Raw genomic sequence first — 24,544 nt, forward strand, 5'->3', positions numbered from 1 at the left:
TTTAAAAATGTAACATCTGGTTGACACAAATACTGGAACTGTGTTACCATGGTACCAAACAAATTCAAATTCATCCGTTTGGTTGAAGTTATGCCCCGGATACCAAAATCCAATCGAATTTGAATTTTACTGTTTTGGATGACATCAAACTAATGAAATAATCCAATGTTTTGGGGTATAAAGTCAGACATTTTGAATAGTTAGAGGGAGAACAGCAAAGAGCTGCCAAACACCAATGAAACAGCCAGCAGAGTAGCTCTCTGAAAGGGACCTGTCCAGAAGAAATTTGTGCAGCAGAACACCAAAGCCAACCTAGAGAAATCTACAGAGAAAGTTCGACATCCAAAGATGACAACGCGGTTTGAAAGTGGTTTGCCAAAGTGGGCAGCACAGTGGCACCATGGTTAGCACTGCTGCCTCACAGCGCCAGAGACCCGGCTTCAATTCCCGCCTCGGGCAACTGATTGCATGGAGTTTGCGTATTTTCCCCGTGTCTGCGTGGGTTTCCTCCTACAGTCCAAAGATGTGCGAGTTAGGTGAATTGGCCTTGCTAAATTGCCCGTAGTGTTAGGTGAAGGGGTAAATGTAAGGGAATGGGTTGCTCTTTGGAGGGTCGGTGTGGATTTGTTGGGCTGATGGGCCTGTTTCCACACTAAGTAATCTCATTTAAGAGGGAATTTATTGGACCAGTATTGCAGAGTGGGAAGTAAAAATATGTTTAAGAGAATGGAGTTGTCACCAGTTGTTGTTTAATATTCTATGTTGGACTTAAAGAATATTCTTGTTAATTTTTTTCTTTCAATAGTGAGATCTGGGATAGTTCTTTGCCTCTCAAAATCCAACAGCTTACGGTGTGAGGTTAGCTTTACTGTGTGTGTCTGGTTTAAATTAGCAGAAGGGTTTACCCTGTGTCATAACATCTAGAATCTTCTTCAGCTCTCTAACTCTCCAATGTATTCTTCTAATTCTTGTCTCTTGCACATTCTCAACTTTTAAATCACTCCGCTAAACATATCCATTCAACCAAGATATTGATTACCTGTCCAAATGTCTCTTTCTGTGACTCAGGGTTTCTGTGGGGCACCTTTATGTATTTTTAACACATAGTTACCATTTTTAAAGAAGTCAAGATTGCTTTACATAGTTTATGAGCAGCATGCTACCAACAGAAACACTGCAGTCCTCCCTTTTCAGGAGCAAATATGCTCTTAACTAAATTTACCATATCATTAGGGCTCTAACTAATCTCTGAATGTAACAACAAATTGCCATTAGTTTATTTCAGTTAAACATCCCAGGGAGCTTCATAGGTCGATTTTTCAACAAAGTCTGTGATGCTGCTGCTCCTTTAACAAGGTTATGTTGTCCTTGGCTTTTTTCTTCAGAAGGTCCTAAAAAATGGAGTTTCTGAAGAGTCTGCGCTTGGATGGGTTTTGGGGCCAGTTTGATTATAGCTAACATACACTGCCTCAGGCAAAAGCCTTTCAAGTTTAAAAAGAAATACTTGTATAATAAAGGGAGTGACCAGTTCTCCCAGCTCAGCTTTTCTCTGGTTTGAATTGGTTTTTAGTCATCTGGCTATTCACTGAAAGCAGTCTCTCCTGTAAGACCTTGGGTTTGATTTTACCTTTTGTGCCAAGAGGAGTTTATGGGAATTGTTGCAAGTTTTTGGAACAGCATTATTCAAGGTAAGAGGTGAAACGTTTAAGGGGGATACACTCGGAAAGTATTTTACACAGAGGGTGGTAGGTGCCTGGAACACATTGCCAGCAGAGGTAGTAGAGGCAGGGAGGCTGGTACAGTAGATTCATTTAAGGTGCATCTGGACAGATGCATGAGTGGGTGGGGAGCAGAGGGATACAGATCCTTAGGAATTGGATGATAGGTTTAGACAGTGGATTTGGATTGGCTCAGGCTTGGAGGGCTGAAAAGCCTGTTCCTGGACTGTAAATTTTCTTTGTTCTATTAAGTCGGCTTAATCTGTTGGGTTTTCGGCTATGTTAAGTTATTCAATATTCTGTTCTCTTTTGTTTGTGTTTCGATTGGTAATCTTGTCAATAAATTCTGTTTTGTTTAAAGCTAGGTGGCTTGATCAGCTGTGTCACTCCTGGAATATCCTCACCATTCACCTGCTTAAAACAACTAGCAAATTTAGGGTCTGGGCTACTTTCTTGAAATGCTTTGAACGGGTCTGCTCCATAACAAGTCTAACACCGAGTCACATGAGGATATAGGAGAGCGGTCAATCAAAAGCTTGGTCAATTAAGGAGGATTTTAAGGAGCTTCTGTAACAGAACTTCCAACAGCAGCTGCCAACAATAAGGAAGGGCATTGATTAGAGCCACTTGGGCAACTACACAGAGAAATCTATCACTAGGCAGCGATGGTGAGGGAACAGTAGTTGAAAAGACCCTCTCTGGAAAATGAACAGCTTTGGGGAAAGGGAATCAGTTTAGTTCACTTGGCTGGATCACTGGTTTACAGAGCACTGTGATACTAACAGCATGGGTTCAATTCCCAACACTGGTTTGAAGTTACCATGAAGGACTCTCCTTTCCTCACCCAAGGTCTGGTGGCACTCAGGTTAAACCACCACCAGTTGCTTTTCTCTAATGAACAGAGCATCTCCTATAGTCTGGTAAGACTATAATGACACCACAACTCATGGGATGATGAAGCAGAGAGACAAAGGATTTCTCTACTGCACGCTTTATTTAAGTAAATACTTCCTTGTTTAACCTTGTTATCCCATCTTGTTTGTAATGAATGAATGCCAGTGAAATAAACAGTTCCTGTTTTGTGATCTTTAGCCTTTGAATGTGTGGAAATCTCTTGTTACACTTCTTAAAGGAGGAAGGACATGATCTCCCACACACGGAGGTCAAAGGTGAAAGTTGCTGAGGAGCTGCTGATTGCTAATTCCAGTCCTTCTAAGGTGTCATCCACTGCCTTCGTCAGGCTATAAATCCCATTTATTGGACAGATTACTGCATTCAGGTGAAATCATTTGCTAGTCTTGCCAGTGGAGCACAGTAAGAGGTGTATTTTTAAAAGAAATCAGCAGTTAGAAGGCCAAAGGATAGAGGAGCAGAATTAGACCATTGAGTCTGCTGCACCAATCTTGGCTTCAACCCCATTCCCCTGCCTTGTCCCAGTACCCCTTGATCCCCTTACTAATCAAGAACCGCCCTAGGTTTATGTTTACATTCCTGAATTCCTCACTACCATTGCAAACATATAACAAATCCAGGTCCACACGGTTTGTTTATTTTTGTACACAATACCCGCTGAGAGCTTCCCCTGTGGGTAACCTCTATTCAGATCACTACAGAAAGCCTACACACAGCATGCAGACATAACAAAGCTGGCTTTCCAAAGCAGGGAGCTGAAAAAATGTTTAAAAGTTTTCATTAAATGTGTGTGTCTCTGGAAAGTCCAATATTTCCATCCCATGCCTTGCCCCTTTAGATTCAATGCCACTTTCTTGTACTATTTCAGTCCACCTGAAGCAAGAAGAGCTTTTAACTCCTAATCGAGGGCAGTGCAAGCTCATTCAATGCATAGAATCGTACCCAGAAGTAGTCTATTCGGTCCATTTGGGGCGTGTTGGCCCTTTGAAAATGCTGGGCGAAAGTGAGGACTGCAGATTGAAGTCGAGAGTGTGGTGCTGGAAAAGCACAGCAGGTCAGACAGCATCCAGGGAGCAGGAGAATCGATGTTTCGGGCAAAAGCCCTTCATTAGGCATGAGGAAAACGCTGTTCAACGCTTGCAATTTCCCAGCAGTTAATTTTACTCACTCCTGTTGTGAAAATGGTTAATCAATCTGCTTTCCCCCCGCTCCTTCAGGTAGTGGTTGTTGCAAAGATCACCTCCACACAGTGCACAGCAGGAACCGAGTTAAACAGCTCGGAGGAGAGAGAGTTGGGTTTTGCCATGAGGAAGTCTGCAGCAGCAGCAGGAGGAGGAGGTTTTGCAATCGCTGGAGGGAGGGAGGGATCTGGCTGGAGTACAGACACACCTCAGCAGCTCAGACAGGAGCCCTGTGCCTGTGGGCTCCCAGGCGGCAGAGGCAGCAGCAGCAGTAGGAGCCCGCGATGGGGAGCAGCGCCGACCCTTTCATCCGCACGGTGCTGAGCCAGGAGCAGCTCCTGCCTGCCCTGGACTCCAGCCTGGCTGTCCCCTCCGACGAGAAGCTCCGCTGGTCCCGCCAGGATGACAGGAGCTTCCGACTCCGGCAGCAGGTCAGCCTCAGCATGTCCCGCAAGAACAGGAGGGCTTCCACAGGTAAGGGAGGGTACACCCTGGGGAGGAGACAGCACCACCACCACCCCTCCCCAGAGGGAGAGGGCACGGGGTCTGGGGGGAGGAGGGGGAGATTTACCCCCTGAGAGAGGGAGAGTCTGACTCTCTGGGGGGTGGGGAATGTGTCCCCTTGGGTGGGGGCTGGGAGAGTCTGTCCCCTGGGTGGGAGTGGGGGAGGGGGGTAGAGCCTGCCCCCTCGGTGACGAGGGGAGACTCTATCCCCATGGAGGGTAGTGTCTGTCCTTCTGGGTGAGGAGGCAGGATTCTGTCTTCTGGATGGGGAGTGTGAGGTAGGAGATCTCCCTCCCCTAGGGGTAGGGGAGGGGGGAGACTATCCCCCTGGGTGGGGAAGTGTAAGTGGAGGAGTCTGATCCCTGGGGTGGGAGAGAGGGGAGAGAGTGACTATCCCCCTGGGTGGGGAGGGGAGAATCTATCCACAAAGGGGTGGAGAGAGTCTGACCCCCTGGGTAGGTGGGGAGAGTCTGCCCCAGGGGGTGGAGAGAGTCTGAAAACCCCCTGGGTTTGGGGGAAGGGAGGGTCTGTATAGGTGGGTAAATTGTGTTCCCCTGGGTGGGGAAATGTGAGGGGCGTGTGGAGGAAGGGGAGTTTGTATTGCTGGGGAAGGGGAGTCATGGGAGCCAGGTTATGGGAGAATCTGTATCATAATGTCCAAAAGTTTTCGAAGGTCAAATGTTGTGTTGCTGATGACAATATTTTGAATGTGCTGGAGAATGTGGTGGCAACACTGAGGCTGTCAAAGAGGCAGCTGTGTTTTGTTTTCGACCAAGTGTTGAGAAACCCTCTCTGAAGGACTGCTGCTGATGTTTTACACGCAGTTTCCTCACTGTGGAATTGCTGAATGATGATTTCTTTCTCTGATGGCAGTCTTTCAGATGTGACCCTTAAGGGCTCTCCACCTGCCTTTTCATATACGTGTCAAAGATCCCATGGCCTCAGGTTACATTGTGTCTACAACACAGAAATGGATCTTTTGACACAACTGGTCTTGGCTGGTATTTATGTTCCGCACACGTTTCCCTAACCTTGCTTCATCTCATCCTGTCAGTGTAGAGTTCCATTCTGTTCTCCCTCGTGTTTATCTAGCTTCCCCTCAAATGTGTCAATACTGTTAGCTTCAATCATTTCCTGCAGTAATGGGTGCCTCATTCTCACCACTCTCTGGATAACAGGCACAGTGTATGTCCATATTAAACTCAAGAAAGTAGATGACATCCATTCACTGATTCATTTCTCTGGACAATGTTAAGACCAATTAGAGTCAACCCATCTCCATTAAAAGGTAAACAAACCCTGACAGTTAACTGTCAATCATCATTAACATAATTTATCTCTGGCAACACCTCTGCCAATTAGAGCACACTTGCCAACCAATCAGCACTCTCTTCTCATACAGTTGTTTCCCTTTAAGTTGGTATTCTTGTGAATTGTCCTGATGAGTGCAAAATGAAAAGCTTTGGTAAAATGGGTCTTTTTTTTAAAACAATACTCAAGTTCCGTATGACCAAACAACTATTTTCATTTTTTTTATGTTATGTAGATATTGCTGGCTATGACACCACTCGATGTTGTGGCCATTTCAGAGACATAGCGAGAGGAGAGACAGGAATGGTTGTTTCAGATTCCAGGATTTAGATTTTTCAGTAAGTACAGAGAAGATGGTAAAAGAGAAGGTGATGTGGCATTGTTAGTCAAGGATAGTGTTACAGCAGCTGAGAGAATATTTGAGGACTCATCCATTGAGGTAGTTTGGGCTGAGGTTAGAAACAGGAAAGGAGAGGTCACCCTATTGAGAGTTTTCTATAGGCCTCTGAATTGTTCCAGGGATGTAGAGGAAAGGATAGCAAAGATGATTCTTGATAGGAGTGAGAATAACAGGGTAGTTGTTATGGGAAATTTTAACTTCCCCAATGTTGACTGGGAATACTATAGTTCAAGTAGTTTAGATGGGTCAGTTTTGTTCAGTGTGTGCAGGAGGGTTTTCTGACACAGTATGTAGACAGGCCAACAAGGGGCAATGCCATATTGGATTTGGTACTGGGGAATGAGCCCGACCAGATTTTAGATGAGGAGGTAGGTGATAGTGACCATGATTCGGTTATGTTTACCGAAGGGAAAGAGGTATAACTCAGGCAAAGGCAATTAGGATGCGATTAGGCAAGATTTAGGATGCATTGGGTGGGGAAGAAAATTGCACGGGATGGACGTACTTGAAACGTGGAGCTTATTCAAGGAACAGCTACTGCGGGTCCTTGATAAGTATAGGCAAAAGTGAGGACTGCAGATGCTGGAAACCAGAGTTTAGATTAGAGTGGTGCTGGAAAAGCACAGCAGGTCAGGCAGCATCCGAGGAGCAGGAAAATCGACGTTTCAGGCAAAAGCCCTTCATCAGGAATAGAGGCAGGGAGCCTCCAGGGTGGAGAGATAAATGGGAGGGGGGATGAAACTGTGGAGAAGGTAGCAAAGAGTACAATAGGTGAATGGAGGTGATAGGTCAGAAGGGAGGGTTGAGCAGATATGTGGGTAGGCCAGGTCATGAGGACGGTGCTGAGCTGGAGGTTGGAACTGGATAAGGTGGGTGGAAGGGAAATGAGGAAACTGGTGAAGTCCACATTGATGCCCTGGACTTGAAGTGTTCCGAGGCAGAAGATGAGGTGTTCTTCTTCCAGGCGTCGGGTGGTGAGGGAGCGGTGGTGGCGGAGGCCCAAGACCTCCATATCCTCGGCAGAGTGGGAGGGGGAGTTGAAATGTTGGGCCACAGGGCAGTGTGGTTGATTGGTGCGGGTGTCCCAGAGATGTTCCCTAAAATGCTCTGCTAGGAGGCGTCCAGTCTCCCCAGTGTAGAGGAGACCACATCGGGAGCAATGGATACAATAAATGAAATTGGTGGATATGCAGGTAAAACTTTGATGGATGTGGAAGGCTCCTCCGAGGCCTTGGATGGAGGTGAGGGAGGAGGTGTGGGCGCAGGTTTTGCAATTCCAGCGGTGGCAGGGGAAGGCACCAGGATGGGAGGGTGGGTTGTTGAGGGGTGTGGACCAGACCAGGTAGTCACGGAGGGAATGGTCTTTGCGGAAAGGGGAAATGGGTAGGGAGAGAAATATATCTCTGGTAGTGGGGTCCGTTGGTAGGTGGCGGAAATGTCGGTGGATGATGCGGTTAATGCGAAGGTTGGTCGGGTGGAAAGTGAGCACCAGGGGTGTTCTGTTCTTGTGATGGTTAGAGGGGTGAGGATTGAGGGCGGAGGTGTGGGATGTGGATGAGATGCGTTGGGAAGGGAAATTGCAATCTCTAAAGAAGGAGGCCATCTGGTGTGTTCTGTGGTGGAACTGGTCCTCCTGGGAGCAGATACGACAGAGACGGAGGAATTGGGAATACGGGATGGCATTTTTGCAGGAGGTAGGGTGGGAAGCGGTGTAATCCAGGTATCTGTGGGAGTCGGTGGGTTTGTAAAAAATGTCAGTGTTAAGTCGGTCGTCATTAATGGAGATGGAGAGGTCCAGGAAGGGAAGGGAGGTGTCAGAGATGGGCCAGGTGAATTTAAGGTCAGGGTGGAATGTGTTGGTGCAGTTGATGAATTGTTCAACCTCCTCGCGGGAGCACGACATGGCACCGATGTTCCTGCTCCTTGGATGCTGCCTGACTCCCTTGATAAGTATATACCTATCAGGCAGGGAGGTAATTGTCGAGAGAAGGAGCCATGGGTTTACTAAAGAAGTTGAAGCTCTTGTCAAGAGGAAGAAGGAGGGTTTTGTGAGGAGGAGGCGTGAAGGCTTAGTTCAGGGGCTTGAGAGTTATAAGTTAGCCAGAAAAGATCTAAAGAGAGGGCTAAGAAGAACCAGGAGGGGACATGAGAAGTTTTTGGTGGATAGGATCAAGGAAAACTCTAAGACTTTCTATAGATATATCAGGAATACAAGAATGGCTAGAGTAAGATTAGAGCCAATCAAAGATAGTGGGAAATTGTGTGTGGAATCTGAGGACATGGGGAAATGCTTAATTAATACTTTTCATCACTATTCACTTTGGAAAAGGGCAATGTTAGTGAGAATACGGAGATATAAGCTACAAGATTAAATGGGATTGAGGATGACAAACAGGAGGTTTCAGCAATTTTGGAAGATTTGGATATAGATAAGAACAGAGATCTCGGTGTTCAAGTGCATAAATCCCTGAAAGTTGTCACCTAGGTTGATAGGGTTTTTAAGAAGGCATGTGGTGTGTTGGCGTTTATTGACAGGGGATTAAGTTTCGGAGCCACGAGGTCATGCTTCAGCTGTATAAGATGCACCTGGAGTATTGCATGCAGTTCCGGTCACTGCTTTATAGAGGGATGTGGAAGCTTTGAAAGGGTTCGGAGCAGATTTACCAGGATGCTACCTGGTACGGAAAGAAGGTCTTACGAGGAAAGGCTGAGGGAACTGAGGCTGTTTTTGTTAGAGAGAAGAAGGTTGAAAGGTGACTTAATCAAGATGCATAAGATAATCTGTGGATTAGATAGGGTGGACAGCGAGGGCATTTTTCCTCAGATGATGAAGGCTAAGACAAGGGGAAATAGCTTTAAATTGAGGGGTGATAGATTTAGGAGTCATTTCTTCATTCCGAGAGTAGTAGGGTGTGGGAAGGCCTGCCTGCAACAGTAGTAGACTCGCCGACATTAAGTGCATTTAAATGAACATTGGACATAAGGTTAATAGTGGGATGGTGTAGGTTAGATGGGCATCAGATTATTTTCACAGGTCGGCGCAACATCGAAGGCCAATGGGCCTGTACTGGGCTGTAACATTCTATGTAGCCCATCTCTGGCCTTGAGAAGGTGGTGCTGGGCTACTTTCTGAAACCGCTGCAGTCCATGCAATGTAGCAGCCTCACAACGTGAGGAGGGAAGGAGTTCCTGGATTCTGAACTAGTGATAATTAAAGAAGAGTGGTAGTTGCAAGTCAGAGATGCTATCATTTAATGCAGTGATAAATTAGCTCCAAATAGTTGCTGATAACAATCATTACAGCAGCTCCTGTTAATTGCATGTGTCAGTGCCTGCATTTTACATTGCAGTCTCATCACTCATCAATCCCATTCCATCTCGAATCTATGCCTCCTTATGCAGTTGTGGGCTCTCTTTATCAGTCTGCCTCCATAAAGAAGTCAGTTCAGGGTTATCCCACCAAACTTTCAATCTCCAGCTGAACCCACCAGATGGAAACCCTGAATAGCTCAATGAAATATTGATGCATTTGTCTCAAATTTATTTTGCATTATTGGCGGATTAACGTCTTTAGTACGAACGAGCAAGTCAGGGAGGAATTTTGAAGGGATTAGCTCCTGCTTGCAGATAAAAAATCAGGGAACAGGTCTCCCTCCCACAGTGTCTCTAAATAAAAGCAGGTAATTCCATCTTTAACTGCAATCTTTAACTATCTCTGCCACCACACAGATGTTTGAGTTGATATTAACATACTTTTCTGCATTTTGAGATTTTTCTCTGTTTTTGCATAAGATTCTGTTTTTGTCAGTTTTGACGCGTCGGATGGTTTAAAAATTCTTTGGGATGTGGATGTGACTGGCAAGGCCAGCTATTTGTTACCACCCCCCAAGTGCCCTTCAACTGAGCGGTGTGCTAAGACCATTTCAAAGAGCAGTTTAGAGTCAGCCACATTGTTGTAGGTCTGGAGTCACATGGAGACCAGACTAGATAAGGATATTAGATTAGCAGATGGACTTTTCCTAGAAGGAGGGGCAACTTTTTCACACAGAGGGTGGTATGTGTATGGAGTGAGCTGCCAGAGGAAGTGGTGGAGGCGGGTACAATTGCAACATTTAAGAAGCATTTGGATGGGTATATGAATAGGAAGGGTTTGGAGGGATATGGGCCGGGTGCTGGCAGGTGGGACTAGATTGGGTTGGGATGGGTTGGAGTGAAGGGTCTGTTTCCATGCTGTATATCTCTATGACTCTATGACCAATGATGGTTGACATGGTCACCATTACTTGGATGAGATTCTAATATCAAACTTTACCAGTTGCCCCATGATGAGATTTGAATGTGTCCAGGGCATTAGCCTGGTCGTCTGGCTCACTAATCCAAAAACATTAGCACTCCCCAGTTATAGAGTCATAGAGATGTACAGCACTAAAACAGACCCTTCTGTCCAACTCAGCCATGCCGACTAAATATCCTAAATGAATCTAGTCCCATTTGTCAGTATTCGGCCCATATCCTTCTAAACCCTTCCTATTCATATACCCATCCTGATGCCTTTTAAATGCTGTAATTGTACCCGCCTCCACCACTTCCTCTGGCAGCTCATTTCCATACACACACCATCCTCTGTGTGAAAAAGTTGCCCCTTAGATCCCTTTTAAATCTTTCCCCTCTCACCCTAAACTTATGCCCTCTGGTCCTCCCAACCCACATTGACTATTTACACTATCCATTCCCTTCATGATTTTATAAACCTCTAAAAGATCACCACTCAGCCTCCAATGCTCCAAGGATAACAGCCCCAGCCTGTTCAGCCTGTCCCTATAGCTCAAACACTCCAACCCTGGCAACATCCTTGTAAATCTTTGCTGAATCCTTTCAAGTTTCACAACATCCTTCCAATAAGAAGGAGACCAGAATTGCACACAATATTCCAAAAGTAGTCGAACTAACGTCCTGTACAGCTGCAAAATTACCTCCCAACTCCTATACTCAATGCTCTGACCAGTAAAGGAAAGCATACCGAATACCTTCTTCACCTGTGACTCCACTTTCAAAGAATTATGAACCTACACTCCAAGGTCTCTTTGTTCAGCAACACCCCCCAGGATGTTAAGAGTATAAGTTCTGCCCTGATTTGTCTTTCCAAAATGCAACACCTCACATTTATCTAAATTAAACTCCAACTGCCACTCCTCAGCCCATTGGCCCATCTGATCAAGATCTCGTTGTAATCTGATGTAACTTTCTTCACTGTCCATTACACCTCCAATTTTGTTGTCAACTGCAAACTTACGTTCTGATACAAATTATTTATATAAATGATGAAAAGCAGTGGACCCAGCTCCAATACTTGTGGCACACCACTGGACACAAGCCTTCAGTCTGAAAGGCAACCCTCTGTCTTCTACCTTTGAGCCAGTTCTGTATCCCAGTGGCTAGTTCTTCCCGTATTCCACGTGATCAAACCTTGCTAACTAGTCTACCATGAGGAACCTTGCCAAACGCCTTACTAAAGTCTATATAGATCACATCCATCACTCCACCCTTATCAATCCTCTTCATAAGACAGATTTGATCCCCTACAGTATGGCAACAAGCCCTTTGGCCCAACAAGTCCACATCAACCCTCTGAAGAACAACCCACCCAGACCCAATTATCCAACCTATATCCACCCCTGACTAATGCACCTATCACTATGGCCAATTCACCTGGCCTGCTCATTTTTGGATTGTGGGAGGAAACCCACACAGACATGGGGAAAATGCACAAACTCCACACAGAAAGTCGCCCGAGGTGGGAATTGAACCTGGGTCCTTGGCGCTATGAGACAGCAGTGCTAACCACTGAGCCACCACTTCTTCAGAAAACTCAATCAAGTTCTTTAACCATTGAATTAGAAAGTGGTGGTTCAGAGAGCTGAATACAGATCTCATAGAGTTTTACAGCAGTGGAAGAGGCCGTTCAATCTATCATGGTGATACTCATTATCAAGCCCCTATTTGCAAAGTTTCCATTTTCCAGCACTTGGCCTATGGCCTTGAATGCTAATGCACTTGAAGTATTTATCTAAATATTTCTTCAATATTGTGGTAGTTCCTGCCTCCAACACTCTTTCAAGCAGTGAGTTCCAGTCCCCATGACTCTTTGAGTTAAATAAGTCTTCTGTTAATCTCCTCGAAACCCCTATGCCGACTATTAGTCCCTCTAATAAGGGGAAAATCTTTTCCTCAGCCACACAATCTATGACCTTCCAGATTTGTATACCTCAGCCTTCTCTGCAATAAGGAAAACAAACACAGCCTATTTAGCCTCTCTTCATAGCTGAAAGGTCAGAACTCAGTTGTCAACCAGTCCTGGAAGGTGGTCATAGAAGATCGCTTGGCATGATTTTGCAGAATGCCAGGGGAGTTCAGCTAGTGAACTCATCGACAGTTATCCCTGTAACAACAGCAGAAGCAAGTGATCCCATAATTTATCACATCACTGCTTACGGGATCCTGCAGATTAGTCTCTATGTTTCCCACAATTCAATAGTGGTCACGTTTTCAAAATCTCGAAACACACCACCTCTGACTGTGCAGCCCCAGTAATGGACAAAAATTGTTGAAAATTCTCCAGAATGGTGTTAGAACCAATGTTCCTCTGAGTGGGAATGTTAGCAAATGTGTTAAAAATAATTACTGTGAAGAAGGGCAACCAGGGTAGCATTGTAAGGAATGCACTGAAAGAGTAGGAACTGGATCTTGGAATGAACTCTTTATGTTCTTGCCCCTCCACCAGCCAATGAACCTCTGAAATCTTTCTGCTCCTCCATTCTGGCCTCTTGCTCACCGAAGTTTTCATCTTCCCACCACTGTTCACCGTTCCATTGGTTTTCTGTGCCCTGTGCTCTAGAATTATCTCCATAAACCCCTCTACCCATCTCGCCTTCTTTCAGCCACTCTTACCGACAAAATATATCTTTAAGTAGCAGTTGAGTTTCCTGTCATGTGGTCTACTTATGTGTCTTGTTGTTCAATTTTTCATGATAATCGCTCCCTTGAGGTGCCTTGGGATGTTGTAACAAGTCACTGACTCTCTCTCCCTCTCCCGTTGCATAGGGTGAATCCCAGAATGGTGTTTCTTTTGCTTGCATTGTGGTGTGTGTGTGTGTGTGTGTGTGTGTGTGTCTGAGAGAGAGAGAGAGAGATTATGGGAGTGTGGTCTAATCTAATCTAATCTAATCAGTGTGTGTGTGTGTTCATTCTATGTGATAGATTGAACAGATTTGCTAATTGTGCCATTGTATTTGTAGACCGGGTGCAGCGGACACTCAGTGCCCCTGATTACGTTAGTTCCATGGCGATCCCTCCATTTGGATATCCGACACTGCCACTCCCAGGGCCTCGATATGGTTACACTGAGGTAGGTCATTGGTGAATGCGTGCTGTTCATGGTGTGAATCTTATTCCTCCAGTCAGGCAATCTAGGAGAATCTGAGCTGGGCCACACCGGAGTAAAATTAGCAAATGATGTTTCATGCAACAAGTGGTAGGATCATGTGATGCCTTCCCACAAGAGGCAACAGATGTTAGCTCAGTTTATTTTAAAACAGTTTGTTTTTCTAAGTCAAGGCGACAAAGAAATATGGAATCAAGGTGGGTGGGTGGAGTTAGGTCACAGATCAGTTGTCATCTGACAGATCAAACTCAAAAAAGGAGCTGACTGTCCTCCTCCCGATTCTATGGTCCTAACACTGAATCTACGAGACGTTAACTTAGACACCTTCAACTTGTTACATGCTGGTTTGCTCCTGCACCATGTTGGGGATAGTGAGTCCTGGATACTCAGTGCAGACTCTGATGGTTTCCACTGTAACCGAATCACCCCAACTTATTGCTACAGTGGGCCTGAATGAAAGAAAGAACTTGCATTTATATAGCACCTCACAGCACATCAGGATATTCAGAAAAACGCTTTACAGACTGAAAACTTTTAAAGTGTAGTCACATTGTAATCAGGAAATGCAGATGCCAATTTGAGCACAACAAGCTCCCACAAGCAGCAAGGGGACATTGACCTGATCATCTGTTTTTTTTGTGTTGGCTTCAGGGAAAAATGTCTGTCAGGACATGGGAAACCTGCCCTACATGTCTTTGAAATAGTGCTATGGGAGGCTTAATCTCCACTGTATCGGGCAGCAGTTTAATGTCTCAGCATGGAACTTGCTCAGTGTAGTACTCCCTGGGCAGGGCACTCCCACAGTGTGGGGGTCCCTCAGTGTGGCTCTCCCTCAGCATGGGGCTCCCTCAGTGCGGGGCTCCCTCAGTGTGGCAGTCCCTCAGTGTGACTTTCCTTTAGCAGGGCTGTCTCAGTGCGGTGCTCCCTCAGGGCAGTGCTCCCTTAATGCGGTACTCCCTCAGGGTGGGACTCACCCAGTGTTGGTGCCATTCAGTGCAGTGCTCCCTCAGAGCGAGGCTCCCTCAGTGTGGCATTCCCTCAGTTCAGTGCTTCCTCAGTGCAGCTCTCCCTCAGGGTAATGCTTCATCCATGCGGTGCTCCCTCAGTGCGGTGCTCCCTCAGTGTGGTGCTCCCTCTGGGTGATGCTTCATGAATGCAGCACTCCCTCAGTACAGCTCTCCTCAGAGTAGTATTCCTCAGGGCGGTATTCCCTCAGGGTGATACTCCCTGAGTGCAGTGCTCCCTCAGGGTGGCACTCTCTGAGGGTGATGCTCCCTCAGGGTGGTGCTCCTTCAGCCCATATACTGAGGGCGTCCATCCTGATTGTGATCTGAATGTCTCTGGATGGGAATCTCATCGAAGAAGCTGCCATTTAGGTGAGATTGCTTTCTGTGGCTCACCGCGAACTAAATCATTCTGTCACTTGTTTGATGATAGGTTGATCAGTTACATACCGTAACGATCAGGAACACAATGCAAATGATCAATAAATTGGTTGTTTTTCAGTCTGAGTGTTCTCAGCACAGCCTTGACTTTGGATTGGTAGAAACACTTGATCCCCATGTTTTCCTGCAGTGCAAGTGTCTCCACTCTCCAGGGTAACAATAATTTTGAAATATTGTTCTATCATTTACCCTCACATTTGTTCTATTATTTAGGAGCCACTTTATACAAATCAGTTAAGCTGCTGTTTCTAACCGCTAGTCAAATTTCAAACTTTCTGCAACACTGACTGTCCATTACACTGGAGCCTCTCTAGCACTACCATCTTCAAAGCTCTGCACTGCTCAGACTCCGTCTCTGGATCATCTCTGACTTTAATCGCTGCACCACTGAGGGTCATACCTTCAGCTGGCCTGGGCACCAAATTCCAGAATTGTCCCCTACACCTCACTGGCTCTCTCTCTCTTCAATACACTCCCTAAAGCCTATCCCTTTGATCAATTTTTTTGGTCACTTCCCTCACTATCCCCTAATACAAACCAGTATCCAATTTTGTTTGACAGTCATTTGTGTGAAGCACAGTTGGATGTTTAACAGGTGCTATATAAATGCAAGTAAAGTGTTTTTTCAGTTGCTCTGTCTCACAATAAATTTGTTTAAGGTGTTGGTCCTTTGGCTGTTTCCTCCATTTCCATTTACTTACCTTCGATGTATCAGTTACTTACAGCAGAGTAATGGGAGATGTAAGTCATTCTGGGTTGTTCACCTGGTCAGCAAACTGTCTGCTGTGTCTGTGAAATACTGTGAACACTGTCACCAGCAGAAGACTACAGCCTCCAGGCAGTTCGTGAAGAGAGATTTCAGGCCTTGATCTTTCTCTGTCACTACCCCACCACCATTGAGTTCCTTTTAACATTTTTTAATCACCTTGAACAGATCAGTCTAACCATCTAATCAAGAAGAAGTACAAACCAAATTCATCTGAGAAAAAACAGAATACTGAGGTTTATATTGAGTGGGATAGAATTGTGTGGATTCCTGATGGAGCACTCTGTGTACAGCCTGCCTTCAACATAATTAAAGAGTATCACAGCGCATGAGAGGGTTTCACCACCCTGTGGCCCAACATTTCAACTCCCCCTCCCACTCTGCCAAGGACATGCAGGTCCTGGGCCTCCTCCACCACCGCTCCCTCACCACCTAATGCCTGGAGGAAGAACACCTCATCTTTCGCCTCGGAACACTTCAACCCCAGGGCATCAATGTGGATTTCACCAGTTTCCTCATTTCCCCTTCCCCCACCTCACTCCAGCTCCAGCCTTCCAGCTTAGCACCACCCTCATGACCTGTCCTACCTGCCTATCTTCCTTTCCACCTATCCACTCCACCCTCCTCTCTGACCTATCACCTTCACCCCCACCCCCATTCACCCATTGTACTCTTTGCTACCTTCCCCCACCCTCCTCTCTGACCTATCACCTCCATCCTCACCCCCATTCACCTATTGTACTCTATGCTACTTTCTCTTCACCCCCCCCCCTCTCATTTATCTCTCCTCTCTGCAGGCATCCTGCCTCTATTCCTGATGAAGGGCTTTGGCCCAAAATGTCGATTTTCCTGCTCCCCGGATGCTGCCTGACCTGCTGTGCTTTTCCAGCACCACTCTAATCTAGACTCTGGTTTCCAGCATCTGCAGTCTTTGTTTTTACCAGGGTTTCAAAATGATTGGCCCTCTCACCAGATTGTAATAGTGACAAGAGGCTCATCATAGTCACTGATCAAGGGAGGAGGGATGAGAATGGGATTGAGAAACATTCAACCATGATTGAATACTAGGGCAGACAAAATGGGCTGAATGTCTTAATTCTGTTCTGACAGTCTATGTCATGGCACGATGTGATATCTGGGTACCACTAGTTTTTCTGGTTGGGGTATTGTGCTGTTACGAGCCCTCCCTCCCATGAAGGGCTTGAGCAAGAGTCTGCAGTGGAAGATGGATCGCAAACAGGCCTCACAGAAGAGACTCTAGTCTTTGTTAATGGGACGCAGTTTGCAACAGTAGCTAACATCAGATGAGATTCTTGAACTGGACAACATTTGCTGTTCTATCCTGGGGGCACAAGGAATGACACTGATAAAACATTTGACATTGATGGTTGGACTTGCCGTGTGAAGCACTTGATGTGCACTGGAAGCTAAATGTATTATTCGACCAGATGGTCCTGTGTACTGGAAGTTAAATATTATTAACACAGAGGTCTCTGTTCTTTACAGACAGAAAGATGAGCGCACACTGCAACTGTTTCAGCCCAATAAAATAATTGACAGCCACTCATCGTTTTCAGTTCTCTGGGTAATGCCTTGACCAATCAGAGTCTGGCATCGTCAAGATTCGAGTGGTGCTGGAAAAGCACAGCAACTCAGGGAGCATCCGAGGAGCAGGAAAATCAACGTTTTGGGCAGGAGCCCTTTCTGATGAAGGACTCCTGCCTGAAGTGTCGATTTTCCTGCTCCTCAGATGCTGCCTGACCTGCTGTGCTTTTCCAGCACCACTTGAATCTTGACTCTAATCTCCAGCATCTGCAGTCCTCACTTTCGCCTAGAATCTGGCATTGTGTCAATCAGCATTAAGTGGTGCATTTTCCACGTTGTCTCATCAAGTTTAGAATCCGCGCAGTGTGGAAATAGGCTATTCTGCCCATCCACACCGACCCTCCAAAACACATCCCACCCACATCGACTCCCTATCCTTCATTTCTCATGACCAATCCACCTAACCTGCACATCATTGGACTGCGGGGCAAAACTGGAGGAAACCCACACAGACACAGGGAGAACGTGCAAACTCTACGCAGACAGTCACCCGAGGTTGGAATCAAACCCAGGTCCCTGGTGCTGTGAGGTGTCAGTGCTAACCACTGAGCCACTGGCTTCCCTTTAAATTGGTATTCTTGCAAATTATTCTGATGAGTCCATGACAATAAGGCTTCAATAAAATTTGGTGAACTGTCTTATCACTGCAATGCTGAAGGTATCACATCTCAGTAACCCTATGCAGGCTGTGTAAAATCTTAGAGAAGGGATGAGTTAGACACATATGCCAGATTCTCCACCCAAAGGCTGTGTGATAATGTTAGACTTGGCGGAGCTCAGTTCGAACAATAACACTTTTAGAACTCTTGCCTGATGTGACACTACCCAATAAGTAGTATTGAATAGGCTGGGCCTGTTCCTTTTGACAAAGAGAGGGTTCAAGGGTAACCTCATAGAGATCTTTTAAAACTATGCAATTAAGGTATACAGCAGAGAAGGTGATTCTGTTGCAGGAGGGTTTAGAACTGAGTTGGCCATTAGTACGCATAATCCAATAGGGTGGTCAGAATTATTCCCCAGAAATTCATCAGAATATGGATCTTTGTGGCTGCAGAGAGTGGGTTAAGACAAGCAGCAAGAATGTGTTTATGGGGGTAGCTCAGTAAACACAGGAAAGAAAGGAATAGAAGGGTAGGCTGATAAGGGGAGACAAAAGCGAGGTAGAAGGCGGTTCATATGGAGTACCAACAATACTGTGAATCAGATGGGCTGAATGGTCTGTGATGATGCTGTAACATGCTTGCTAGCTCAGTATACATTTTTAAATGAGACAGCATTGTGACTCAGTTGTCAGTGACACACAGATTATCTCGGTTATGTGATTTTTACTGTGCGCTCTATATTTGCACTAATTTGCCCTGTGGGTGTCGACTCAGTAAACTGGGCCTTTTGTAAGTGTTTGGTGTCATTTACTGAGTCCTGCTTTTTACTGGGTGGAAGAGCTCACGGAGATTGTAATCTAATATCAGAAATAGCTTCATGTTCTGACAACGGACTGTTCAAACCAAAGCACGGTGCAAAATTTCTGTATCTGAATTAACTTGTTTTAACATTGTGCTTACCCTGTGGGCATTTTCAGATGAACCAAAGTTAATTGCTATCAATCAAATGAATATCTACGATTGCCACAAGATTTTCTAATAGACAACCCCCTTCAGGTCATGCGTGTTTCTTATAGAAGTTTGCTCTGGCTCCCAGCCTGTACTAACCAGAGGTGACAGCTCCTGTGTTTTGAAAATTTTAGTGAGCTGTGCCAGTGTGAGAATGAAATAAGTTAGCCATGTGGAATTTTAAATGGTCCCTTTCCACAGCACATCAGGGAGTTAAAAACTCTCCTAGTAATTGTATCATAAGAATTGTCACGGAGGATAACTGATATAAAGAAATCAAAAGAAAATGTCTGTTATTAGTTGTGAATGCGCAGTTTGGCCACACTCGCTGAACCACCCTGAGTGCGCTGACAGAAACGAGAGTGTGGTGCTGGAAAAGCACAGCAGGTCAGGCAGCATCCAAGGAGCAGCAGAATTGACATTTCGAGTATAAATCCTTCATCAGGAAAGGCTTATACCCGAAACATGGATTCTGCCTGACCTGCTGTGCTTTTCCAGCACCACACTCTCGACTCTAATCTCCAGCATCTGCAATCCTCATGTTCTCCTGTGCTAACAGATACCCTAACATTAAATTTAATATGATCAGTCATGCTGATATGTGGTTAATTTACCCATACAAAAGTGACATCCATTCATTAACAAAGAGCTGTACTCTGCAATCAAAAGGGATGTGATCCAGCCATGTGCTCTTTTGAATATTCAGGGGAGGAGCTTCAGGAGCCTATGGTTCCCTCATAGCAATACCTCTGCCAATGAGCGTAGACTTCTCCGGCAATCATCACCTTTTTTCTGCTTTAGTATAAAGAGCGGTGAAATTAGGCATTCTTGCAATTGCCTTGATGAGTGTGAAACAAAAAACTCAATAGCATGCCTCTCATTTTAGTAAGATTGAAGTTTTATGAAACCAGGCAATGCTTTGACTATCAGAATGATAAAAGATGGTTAGGTGTTAGAGATGGTACCTCAAACATTTTTCAGTAACAAGTGAATAGAATTCGCCTCGAAATGAGAGGCATAGTGTCGAGTCACCCTCTCATAGGAAGGATTTATTAAGCTGGCCAGGGTTCAGAAAAGATTTACCAGAATGTTGCCAGGAAAGAAGGTTGTAAGGAGAGGCTGGATAGGCTGGGACTTTTATTCACTGGAGCATAGGAGATTGAAGAGTGAACTTAGAGAGGTTTATAAAACCACGAGGGGTATAGATAAGGTGAATGGCAGGTGTCTTTTTTTCCTAGGGTGGGGATTTCAAGTTGAGGGGGCATATTTTTAAGGTGAGAGGAGAAAGAGTTTAAAAAATACATGAGGGGCAACTTTTTTTAGAGAGTGGTTCGCATGTGGAATGAATTTGCAGAGAAAGAGGTGGACCTGGTACTGTTACAGTGCTGAACAGACATTTCAGTCAGTACATGAATGCGAAATGTTTGGAGGGATAAGGGTCAAGCAGAGTCAGTGGGACCAGTTTAGTGTGGGATTATGGTGGCAAAAATGGTTTGTTTCCATGCTGTGTGATTCTACGACTCTCTGAAGGTTTTATTTTAATCATTCTTGGGAAGTGAGCTTTGTAAGGGTGCCATTTATTGTCCATCCCTAATTGCCTTTGGGAAGGTCTTCCTTTAACTGCACTGACTATAAAACCATTTGACACTGGAGCAGAAGTAGACCATTCAGCCCAGCGAGTCTGCTCCATTATTCAATGAGATGATGGCTGATCTGATAATCCTCAACTCTATTTTCTTGCCTTTTCCCTATAACCCTTGGTTCCCTTAATGATTAAAAATCTCTCTATCTCAGCATTGAATACACTTAACAACCCAACCTCAACAACTTCCATTCCCTTAGAAATTCCTCCTCTTATCTGCCTTCTCCTTATTCTGAGATTCTGCCCTCTGGTCCTAGACTGTCCCCAAGGGGAAACAACCTCTCCCTATCCACTCTGTCAAGTGTTCCCTAAGATTCTTGGATATTTCAGTGAGACCAAATGCCATTCTTCTATATTCCAACAAATATAGATCTAACATACTCAATCTCTCTCCTCTTAAGGCATTCCCTCCATACCCAGTATCATCATAGTGTACCTTCTCTGGACTGCCTTCAAGATATTAACAGGAAAGGACTGAATAGATAATGAAAAGCTACTTCCACTGTGTAGAGATTCGAGAACTAGATGGCTTGTCTAAAAATTAGGTCCTGACCATTCAGGAGAGATGTTCGGAAGCACTTCTGCACACAAAGGGTGGTAGATGTTTGGAACCCTCTTCCACAGATGGGAGTGGATGCTCGATCTGTTGTTGTTTTTTTAAATCTGAGATAGATTTTGTTTTTGTTAAGCTTATGAAAAAAGGTTGAGGGAGCTAATGCTTTTCTCATTGGAGTGAAGAAGGATGAGAGGTGACTTGATAGTGGTGTACAAGATGATGAGAGGCATAGATAGAGTGAATAGTCAGATACTTTTTCCCCAGGGCAGAAATGACTGTCACGAGGGGACATAATTTTAAGGTGATTGGAGGAAGAGAGTGGATAAGCACATGGATGATAGTAAATGAAAGGTGTATAGGTTAGTTTGATCTTAGAATAAGATAAAAGGTTGGCACAACATCAAGAGCCAAAGGGCCTGTACTGTTCTGTGTTCTAAAGGGCTTAAGAAATATGGGTCAAAGCTAGGAGATAGGCCACAAATTAGCCAGGATCTCATTAAAAGGCTCGAAGGGCTGAATGGCCTACTCCTGTTCCCATCCCTCTGTTGTTGGTATAACCTGTACAGTTTCTAGCCCACCTGTTGTTGTATGTTGGTAAAGTGTCTTTCTTTTTCTTTCTGACAGACCCTGAAACCAGTGGGTTACAGAATTAATCAAAGAATGGTGAATGGAGCTGCCCAGTTTTCCTCCGGGACTGGCCAATTCTTGTCCCAAGGCCAGCAGAGCCAGACCATTAAACCGACTCGCCGGATAGAGGTCTCACCTGACAATAGCCCGGTTTTGTCCCGCAATCGCCCAAGGATGGAATTGAGATTTTTGAGAAAGGGAATAGTGGGAAGAGAGCCCACCTTGTCCTCCAGTCGGCGTGTCATCCATGTTGAGAGGAACTTGGGCAGTCGACTGAATGCCATGAAGCCCATTTTGCGTAGCAACACGAGGTACACCCAGACGGAAGTTGCTTTGCCCATCTCCAGGCCACTTCCTGTCAGCAGGGTTCCTTCTCAAAGTTCCCAGAAGCACGTGGTCACCGTCAGCAGAGAGTCCCAAACCTATGGGAGCATTCACAACGAGAGTTTTCCCGTCAGCCCCGTTGTAAACTTTCGCCCTGGCCTCAGTCAAAGCATGTCGAGGATTTATGACAGGAACCAAACCCGAGCCCTGGATCAGCATGCAGAGGGAGTTGCTTTCAGTTACCACGGCGAATCATGCAAGAGGCAGGCCCAGGTAGGAGACAGATACAACTGGACCCAAACATCTCACCAGAGTAACAGTTTTATAACCAGCAAACCCATGGTTACTCCAGGGTTAATGCCAGCGGAAAGTCTAATAATGGAAGCCCAGGATGAAGCCCAGATCCAGGCTGAGGCCCAAGCCCAGCCTCAGTCTCAAGCTCAACCTCAAGCCCAAACCAGTTACCAGGCATCAAGCTATGAAGGAAACTATGAAATGCAAGGAGAACGTGCAAACCTGACCGAAAGGTAAGCAATATCAGTGGTGAGGCAGTAAGCTGATGAGGAAGACCAATTTAATCACTGGACTTGATGCCCCATAATCGTTCCTGTTTAAATTTAGTGCTATTTAGTGCACCTATTTTGGAGGGAAGGTCTTGACTGTTATCCCCTGTTTCTGAATAATGTAACCAGTACTTCAAATTCTAAGCAAGGTGTACTGTACTGGAACAATATTAAGGATGAGAGAATTCCCTTGAACACAGCATTGACTTTCAGATGTTTAGGTTGACATGGTGGCTCACGGTCAGCACTATTGCCTCACAGCACCAGGAACCCGGGTTCAATTCCAGTCTCGGGTAACTGTCTGTGTGGAATTTCCACATTCTCCCCGTATCTGCGTGGGTTTACTCCAGGTGCTCCGGTTTCCTCCCACAAAGATGTGCAGGCTAGGTGAATTAGCCATGGAAAATACCGAGTTAGCGTAGGTCTGGGTAGGATGCTTCACAGAGAGTCAGTATGGAACGATGGGCTAAATGGCCTGTTCCCATGCTGTAGAGATTCCATGTTAATGCTGCACATATTAGAGATATAGTATTTCAGTTGAATCATTACACTGAAGTTCTATTTGTTTTCTCAGTTTGATATGCAGGAGCCACCATCACTATTTGAAGCTCTGCTCTGAGACATGTCCAAATATTAATCCTTCAACCAATTTCACTAAAATCTGATTAATATCTCACAGCTGTTCATGGGAGCTTGCTGTGCTGAATAGATCGGCACCTCCATTTCCTACAACACTTTAGAAGCACTTGGGTAAATCCTGATCTTATGGAAAATACGTTGAAAATGCCAGTGCTTTCCAGTATATGAACTATTTTGCCTTGTAAATGTAGGGAAATTGGGTCCCTGTTACAACATCCTCTACATCGGGGAGATAGGACGCCTTCTTGCGGATCCTTTCAGAGAACATCTCTGGGACACCCGCACCCACCAACCCCACTGCCCGGTGGCTGAACACATCAACTCCCCTCCCACTCCATCAAGGACATGCAAATCTTGAGCCTCCTCCACTGCCAAACCGTTACCACCTGACGCCTGGAGGAGGAACGCCTCATATTCCGCCTTGGGACCCTGCAACCACATGGAATTAATGTGGATTTCAACAGTTTCCTCATTTCCCCTCCCCCCACATTATCCCAGTCCCAAGTTTCCAAATCGGCACTCTCTCCAGACTCATCCATCACTGTCCCCGCTGATCTCCCTCACTTTCATCCACCTATCATTTTCCCAGCTACCTCCCCCCAACCCCACCCCGTCCCATTTATCTCTCAGCTCTGACCCACAAGCCTCATTCCTGGTGAAGGGCTTATGCCCGAAATGTCGATTCTCCTGCTCCTCAGATGCTGCCTGACCTGCTGTGCTTTTCCAGCAACACATCCTCGACTCTGGTCTCCAGCATCTGCCGTCCTCACTTTCTCCGTTACAACATGAATGCTTGTAAATACAGCAAATAATTGCAGGTTGTGTTATTTTCTCAGCAAAGTGAAGTGTCAGGGACAACAAATTCGAAGCAACTGAAGCAATGACTCTGTGCACTGTCTTTGAGGAGGAAATTCTAATTCCTGTTCAAATCAACTTTCTCCTTTTGCAGTATTAGCATGATGAATATTTCCTAGACATTCTCCAACCTGATCTGTAATCAGTTCTATCTTAGATATTTTCTAAACAACCTGTTCAGAGATGTTTAGACACATGCCTGAAGCAGGTGGGCCTTGAATGTGGGCCTCCTGGCTTAGAGGAAGGAACACTATTGCTGCACATACTCTAATCAAAGCTAATTTAACTCCAGGAACATTAAGGTCATTAAGACTTAAATCCATAATCTCCAGTTCAAATCCCCAAAATGAAACTCGATCTTTCTGACTTCAGGCAGCAGTGTTTACTCATTCAGTCACAGACATGTGTACACTTGGTGTGCCCATGATAATGAATGTAGACCTGG

The 24,544-nt window shown here is 45.4% G+C and overlaps 1 protein-coding gene across 2 annotated transcripts in view; it reads left to right on the forward strand.

Annotated features, from left to right (window-relative positions):
* Positions 1-3,995: 3,995 nt before the first annotated feature.
* The window catches only part of LOC132824888 (plakophilin-2-like), a 56,610-nt gene continuing 36,061 nt past the window's right edge, over positions 3,996-24,544 (forward strand). Inside the window, exons 1-3 of one of the 2 annotated variants that reach the window (XM_060839728.1) lie at positions 3,996-4,285; positions 13,322-13,431; positions 21,716-22,569. In XM_060839728.1, the coding sequence (XP_060695711.1) occupies positions 4,096-4,285; positions 13,322-13,431; positions 21,716-22,569 (1,154 nt within the window). In that variant the 5' untranslated portion in view covers positions 3,996-4,095. The remainder of the gene's footprint in view (positions 4,286-13,321; positions 13,432-21,715; positions 22,570-24,544) is intronic. The other variant, XM_060839729.1, reaches the window with a different exon arrangement.

Source organism: Hemiscyllium ocellatum, chromosome 19 (genome assembly GCF_020745735.1).
Source record: "Hemiscyllium ocellatum isolate sHemOce1 chromosome 19, sHemOce1.pat.X.cur, whole genome shotgun sequence".
Lineage (NCBI taxonomy): Eukaryota > Metazoa > Chordata > Chondrichthyes > Orectolobiformes > Hemiscylliidae > Hemiscyllium > Hemiscyllium ocellatum.